General features: G+C 39.4%; 1 protein-coding gene across 1 annotated transcript; it reads right to left on the bottom strand.

Moving 5' to 3' along the window:
• Positions 1-695: 695 nt before the first annotated feature.
• LOC121538836 (5-hydroxytryptamine receptor 1B-like) lies at positions 696-2,348 on the bottom strand. The gene has a single exon (XM_045207448.1). The coding sequence runs from the start codon at positions 1,935-1,937 to the stop codon at positions 783-785; it is 1,155 nt and encodes a 384-aa protein (XP_045063383.1). The 5' UTR covers positions 1,938-2,348; the 3' UTR covers positions 696-782.
• Between the last annotated feature and the right edge of the window lie 5,936 nt (positions 2,349-8,284).

Here is an 8,284-nt window from a genome sequence, read left to right on the forward strand (position 1 = left end):
TATCTCAATCCTTTCAATCACTTATCCTGATAGAATAAATACAGTAACATCCCTTATCTCCATAACAAACAAAATGATAATTCGGCCTATGTACACACAAGTGTATGCAAAACAAAACAAAAAAACACAATGTCAAATAAATTAGATTTATGATATGATTGACTAATGTCATAGCCAGCCAATGTACAGAAATAATGATTTTAGTCCAGTGTGGTTTGGAGAGCTCTTAGGCCAACTAATGGTGCAGCGGATCTGAAACACATTAGGGTCAGTCACTCTGGGAATAACGCGTAATGCGCCGCGCGCCAACATATTACCCAAATTGGAGCCCTTGCAAAACACAAACAACAAATCTGAATTTTCCAACTGTGATTTTTTTGTCCAGTTTTATTCACCATTTATTATAATCTATTATAATCTGATTAAGTATAGCTATATTACATATTAAACCTGAATTTGAGAATTGCGCAACGTTGGCTACTGCTTAAAAATGTAGGTCCCCAAAAGGCCATCATTACGCAAACGTTTATCGCAAGCTTTAAACCCAACAATGCATTTATCAATGAAAATACTAAAAATAACATAAGGTAGGACAAAAACACGAGAAAAAAATAAGAAATAAGAAGAACCCGAGAAGTAAGTGTGCATACTATATACAGGGTCAGTTCCAGTACCATATTTACAATGTGCAGGGATACTGGTGTGATAAAGCTGTTCAATATATATTTTTTGTATTCTATAGAACAATAATGCAAACAAAATAGGGCATGGAAGACATATTTTCAGGATCTGCAACATCTGAAGCGCAAGAGTTTATGGAAAGCTTTTTTAAAGTCATCATTGGACATGGTATATATAATTGGATTGATTAACGAGTTAAGATAACCAAGCCAAGTGAAAAAGTCGAACAACTCGGGGTAAAAACAAGATTCACAGGTAGCCACCACCAGGGTGTATATGAAAAACGGCAACCAGCATATAATGTATGCGCCTAATATTATTCCCAATGTTTTGGTCGCTTTCCTCTCCCTAGCGGCTGAGATTCTTTTTTTCTCCAAAAGTGCGTCAGACACGGTTACTTTCACATGGTTCTCATTTGCCAAGAAACCCGTGTCACAGGAGTGGGTATCATGTCTTCCACACTGCAAAGGTGATATCGACGCCACAGATCCAGGGGAGTTTGTGACCAGGCGCGCTGAAGTAAGTCTCTTCCCTACCTTTTTGGGGGATTGTTTCAAAATTATCTTGCGGGCTTCAACGTATATTCTTCCATAAAGCACAATAAGCAGCAAAGTGGGGATGTAGAATGCTCCAAACGTGGAGTAAATAGTGTAGAAAATGTGGTCCTTGTTGACATTACATTCAGTTAACTCCTCTGCCTTCACCTGCCGCCAGAAAAGCGGAGGCAGGGAGATGGAGATAGCGATGACCCAGGCAATCGCGATCATCCCCGCCGCGCGCGCTGGCGTGCGCTTTTTGGAGTACTCAACGGCGTCTGTTATTGCCCAGTATCGATCCAAAGCGATTACGCATAAGTGAAGGATAGAAGCAGTGCAACATGTTATATCTGAGGATAACCAAATGTCACATATAACTTGTCCCAAAGTCCAGGTGTGACTCACGGTGTACAAGACGCATATTGGCATCACCAAAATGGACACCAAGAGGTCGGTGACAGCTAGAGATGCTATGAGAAAGTTTGCTGGAGTGTGCAGTTTTTTCGACTGATAAATCGTTGCAATGACAAATGCGTTGGATAAAGTAGTGGCGAGTGTGAAAACGAAAAGAATCACTGCCAAACTGGTTTGATAAGCTAGACTCTTTTCATTTTCCTCCAGCTCTGAAGACTCTGTCACAAAGGTATCGTTGGTGAAATTCATTATTAGTCCATATAATGCCGGAGTTGGCTCGAGGTCACCTGAGGCGTGTTTCTCCATCACTGATTTATCACTTTGAAACAGTGTGGTCAGTTCTTATATCGCCAAGTCTCCAACCTTTTCTCAATTCATTTCAATCGATCTGGTAAAATATTTTGGGAGAGGAAAAAATGTATTTCTCTTTCTTCTTCATGTTCATTCATTGCAGAAACCACCCCATTATAATGTTTGATGTAAAATAGTTGATTTTGAAGTAAATATCCATTGTGTTCTCTGGGAAATGTATAGCAACGTCTGTCCTCAATTGGTTTAACAGTTTAGCTATCTAAACAAAACAAATGGTATATAGAAAGTTGATATCAAAATAAATATTGAGACCAATGAAAAAACAATGACTTTCAGACATCTGTCAAATGTTGCAACTGCTAGCTTCCCATTTGCAGTGTAATCCTTCCCTCCTGGAGTTGTCTTGCAGGCTGCTTCAGCCCTTCTCTAGTTGAATGGTGAGTAGACCTCCACCCTTGGTTTTATACCGCTGCTGCTGCTGCCTGCCTCTGACAGGCGTGACAGCAAACATGCAGCATTGATCACAATGGTTCTACTGGAGAGGAGAGCACATCTCCACAGGGCCATAGTGCTCTGTTTCCTACCTGTCAATATGAGTCATGTATTCACTTTATATCATTAATATCCATGTTACAAGACATATATTGAACCTGAACAATACATAAAAAATAAGCTATTGGAGATCAAAACATTTCCTATGTCTGTCAAATCGTTGGCTACTCATGGTCTAAGTAAAATACATTGTCAAAGGCATTGTAGAACTATTTTGCATTTAGACAATACATCAATCATTCATTTAATTTCCAACATATATATTATGCTACATTGGTCCTTGAGCAATCTTCCAAGGTTGTGGTAAGATATTATGGATTGGGAGACTGCAGAGACATTTTTTATATAAAAATGTTTAATGTTCTCCAATGAAAGAGGAGAAGGTTCCTCCACTAATGTGCACTGTAAAAAGTAATTAGTTCCGCTAACTCAATTTTTATGTGGAAACCCATTGCATAGAACCATTCGAGTAACCCAACTGTCAATACCTACAGTAATAAAGTGACATCACAACCAATATGGTTATATATTTTTTGTTGTAAATACTTATCTGTTTTGTGTTTTATTGACTTTGACACTAAATTGCATTATGTATTCTGAACTATAAAGATTGAAGTTACTTGAACACTACATATTTGTTGTAGTGAACGTACCATTTATGGTCCCTTGTACTTAAATTATTAACCTTCATTACACATTTCTTCAAGTGTAAGTAGTTTTGATTTGTAATTTTCAGTGGTCGTGTCTTAATGTTTGTTTTCTGTATTTGATGGTTTGTCATTTTAACCCAACTTAGCAGGCATTGTTGAGCACAGTTCTCATTCCTCCAGCAGTAACTCTAGGTAGATCTGTGAGTATTACATGATGCCTCTGTCATTAAGCGTGGTGTGCATGACCTTGTTGATGGTGGGAATGGCTTGTCTCATTATTGAACGTCAATTTTGCCCAACGGTTTTGATATCCGTTCATCATGATCAGTTACACCTCATAGCACAACAAACTGCTTAATACTATTTTAGAAATATACTTTGCTTTCTTCAAACATGCATAGAACATTGTGTAAAAGTATCATAAAGCCTACAAATGTTGAATTACCCACAATCCTCTAAAAATAGAGACACATGGCACTATTAAGGATTCATGACTTGCAAAAACAGAATAATTCTATACCAGCACAACACAGACAAATCAAGTGTTTTTTACTCAAATGTCAATGTGTCTGAATACTACTTTATTATTTTAAGTAAAGACCTAAAACAATAGAATCAAGTAAGAACAACGTATATAATAAATGTTAAATTGACTTTAAAATATTAAGTAATCATAACTTGTAAAAACTCAATAACTTTAGATTAGCAGAACACAAATAAATAGTTATACTTACTCAATAACCTAATACTTGTTAACAGTACTCAAAAACATTAAGTGATAAGAAATATTATTGACATCTGAGTTAGTACTACTTTTATGATTTGAGTTCTACTGACTGTTGGAGATGTAGCCACTACTCAATTTATTTTATGAGTTAGACAGTTACTTTTTACAGTGTGTGAAAGTGTAGTCATTTACATGGCAGGGAGGGTAGAGGTGTGACAGTTTCCCCAGGTACAGGCATATGTGAAGGTGAAGTTAATCTCCTCCATGGTATCATGAGTTTGCAGTTTTTACTTTAAGCTTGTCTTGGTTGGATCCTATAGGAGCTTTTGCAGCTTGAGTCAGGCAAAATGTAGAGTGGATAAGAAAAATTGTTATATCACAAAACAAAATTATTGTCATGGTGTCTTTCCAGTGTGTGTCAGGACAGAAACTAGATACAAAATATTGTTTGGCAAATGAGACACATGCTGGTCATTTGGATATGTGCTGTACCTACATAAGGACAGGTAGAGACCATCATTGACCAGCATTGATGATACTACACTGAACAAAAATATAAACGCAACATGCAACAATTTCAAAGATTTTACTGAGTTACAGTTCATTTAAGGAAATCAGTCAATTGAAATAAATAAATTAAGCCCTAATCTATGGCTTTCACATGACTGGGGATACAGATATGCATCTGTTGGTCAAAAATACAGTTGAAGTCGGAAGTTTACATACACCTTAGCCAAATAACTCAGTTTTTCACAATTCCTGACATTTACTCCTAGTAAATATTCCCTGTCTTAGGTCAGTTAGGATCACCACTATATTTTAATAACGTGAGATGTCAGAATAATAGTAGAAATAATGATTTCTTCAAGCTTTTATTTATTTCGTCACATTCCCACTGGGTCAGAAGTTTACATACACTCAATTAGTATTTGGTAGCATTGCCTTTAAATTGTTTAACTTGGGTCAAACGTTTCAGGTAGCCTTCCACAAGCTTCCCACAATAAGTTGAGTGAATTTTGGCCCATTCCTCCTGACAGAGCTGCTGTAACTGAGTCAGGTTTGTAGGCCTCCTTGCTCGCACACGCTTTTTCAGTTCTGCCCACACATTTTCTATAGGATTGAGGTCAGGGCTTTGTGATGGCCACTCCAATACCTTGACTTTGTTGTCCTTAAGCCATTTTGCCACAACTTTGGAAGTATGCTTGCATTGTCCATTTGGTAGATCAATTTGCGACCAAGCTTTAACTTCCTGACTGATGTCTTGAGATGTTGCTTCAATATATCCACATAATTTTCCTTCCTCATGATGCCATCTATTTTGTGAAGTGCACCAGTCCCTCCTGCAGCAAAGCAACCCCACAGCAGGATTCTGCCACCACCGTGCTTCACGGTTGGGATGGTGTTCTTCGGTTTGCAAGCATCCCCGTTTCTCCTACAAACATAACGATGGTCATTATGGCCAAACAGTTCTATTTTTGCTTCATCAGACCAGAGGACATTTCTCCAAAAAGTACGATCTTTGTCCCCATGTGCAGTTGCAAACCGTAGTCTGGTTTTTTTATGGCGGTTTTGGAGCAGTGGCTTCTTCCTTGCTGAGCGGCCTTTCAGGTTATGTCGATATAGGGCTCGTTTTACTGTGGATATAGATAATTTTGTACCTATTTCCTCCAGCATCTTCACAAGGTCCTTTGCTGTTGTTCTGGGATTGATTAGCACTTTTCGCACCAAAGTACGTTCATATCTAGGAGACAGAACGTGTCTCCTTCCTGCGCAGTATGACGGCTGCGTGGTCCCATGGTGTTTATACTTGCGCACTATTGTTTGTACAGATGAACGTGGTACCTTCAGGCATTTGGAAATTGCTCCCAAGGATGAACCAGACTTGTGGAGGTCTACAATTTGTTTTCTGAGGTCTTGGCTGATTTATTTTGATTTTCCCATGATGTCAAGCAAAGAGGCACTGAGTTTGAAGGTAGGCCTTGAAATACATCCACAGGTACACCTCCAATTGACTCAAATGATGTCAATTAGCCTATCAGAAGCTTCTAAAGTAATACATATTCAACTACCTCAACTAGCCGGTGCCCCCGCACATTGACTCTACACTTGTTGTCAGATTGAAATTGCTCACCATTGCACACTTTCCTTACTTTCAGAGTAATTTTATATACGAATGCTTTTCTGAGTGTTTTGGTCAGTTTCTCCATAATTCAAAATGTTAAGTGTAATAACAACGATCACGCTGGTAATAATAAACATGCCCCAGGGATCGCTGTGCCCTTTTAGAACCGATAAAATGGATTCATATTACAGTTTAGTTATATTTGCTTAATCATTTGTGGAGACATAAAACACCATGTCATGAAAAAAAAAGGTCTGGAATCAAACTATTTGACATTTTTATATTGCATTTCTTCCAATACGATATGGAACGTTGGGCCTGCAACAAATATTTATAGTGCCTGTAATGTATTTTTGATAGGGGGCATATCTAATCGACTGAGGCATAACTAATTGACTTTTTTGCTAAGTAAATATCTCCATAAATGACAGCAATCAGCTTTTAAATTATGGTTTAGGATGGATATTATTGACATATGGTATTTTATTAAGATACATTATTTATATTTTTCACACGCCACTGCCTGCCAGTGCTGCAGACGATGATCTGAAGATCAATTCCATCCAGCACATTTATGACCCATGAATATGAATTATATAAATCATTCATGCAATTGGAGAGATGAAGGACAGACTGTACTCTACTATTCAAAAGTTTGGGGTCACTTAGAAATGTCCTTGTTTTCGAAAGAAAAGCAATTTTTTTGTCCATTAAAATAACATCAAATTGATCAGAAATACAGTGTAGACATTGTTAATGTTGTAAACGGCTATTGTAGCTGGAAGCGGCTGATTTTTTATGGAATATCTACATAGGCGTACAGAGGCCCAATATCAGCAACCATCAGTCCTGTGTTCCAATGGCACGTTGTGTTTGCTAATCCAAGTTTATCATTTTAAAAGGCTAATTGATCATTAGAAAACCCTTTTGCAATTATGTTAGCACAGCTGAAAACTGTTGTGCTGATTAAAGAAGCAATAAAACTGGCCTTGAGACTAGTTGAGTATCTGGAGCATCAGCAATTGTGGGTTCGATTACAGGATCAAAATGGCCAGAAACAAATAACTTTCTTCTAAAACTCGTCAGTCTATTCTTGTTCTGAGAAATTGTTCTCGTACAACGTGTTAGGCCTACTGCTGCTAGGTAGCTCTCTCTCTGCTCTCCCCCTCCCCTCTGTCTGTCCTTGATTGCAGGAGTGAAGTCTGGTGTGCGGGAGTCAGGGTTCCAGCTGCAGCTCATTCACCATAATCACCTCAGCCTTTAAGACCCGGTCAAACTTTCCACTCATCGTCAGATCATAGTCAAGACAACCATATATTTGGAACCTGACTCCTGCCTCCGCTTCACTCCTGCCACCACCATCCTGCTCTCCACTATCGGGCCTCTCCTTTGGACTCACCACGGACACTAGGACATTACGGTACCACACCTGCCCTGACCTGGATCTGTACCCTCCCTGTAACCTGGACTTGCTCTTCCCCATTTATTGGAAACCTGGACTATTGAACATTATAATAAACCTGTTAAAACTTCTCTGGCTTGGTGTACTTGTCTGCATTTGGGTTCTATCCAGTTAAATCATAACAGTATGATCTGACCAACATGAACCCAGCAGACAGTAGCTCGGATACCACCCCAGAGTGCACTCAAATTTGGACTGCCATAGCCAATCAGGGCATTTTACTTGGCCAACATGATACCCTGTTTAAGATGATTGCTGAGGACAGTCAGGTGCTGCTTAATCAGGTTCAATTACTCACCAATCAAGTGTCTGCTCTTACTACCCCTTCAGCCCAGATCAGAGAGCCTTTTGTTCCTGCTCCAGAGCGCTATGACGGGAACATGGGAACCTGTGGCGATTTTTTGACTCAATGCTCGTTAGTGTTTGAACAACAGCCCCTCATCTGGTAAGACTGTCATTCTTACGGTGATTGATCGTTTTTCTAAGTTCGCTCATTTTTTGGCCCTACCTAAACTGCCCACTGCCAGAGAGACGGCTGATATTTTGGTTGAACATGTGTTCCGCTCTCATGGTCTACCCACGGATATTGTCTCTGACAGGGGTCCCCAGTTTGTCTCCCAGGTGTGGAAAGCTTTCTGTAAAGCTTTGGGCATTACATCCAGCCTGTCCTCTGGATATCACCCCCAGACCAACGGGCAAGCCGAGAGAGCGAACCAGGAGATGGAGACCGCACTTCGCTGTGTCACTGGGTCTAACCCTGGGTCATGGAGCTCCATGCTCCCCTGGGTGGAATATGCTCATAACACCTTGACTAACGCTTCCTCTGGT

This window comes from Coregonus clupeaformis, chromosome 25 (genome assembly GCF_020615455.1).
Source record: "Coregonus clupeaformis isolate EN_2021a chromosome 25, ASM2061545v1, whole genome shotgun sequence".
Classification (NCBI taxonomy): domain Eukaryota; kingdom Metazoa; phylum Chordata; class Actinopteri; order Salmoniformes; family Salmonidae; genus Coregonus; species Coregonus clupeaformis.

Excerpts from the sequence above, each read along its gene's own strand:
- LOC121538836 (XM_045207448.1), bottom strand. The coding sequence starts at position 1,937 with ATGGAGAAACACGCCTCAGGTGACCTCGAGCCAACTCCGGCATTATAT.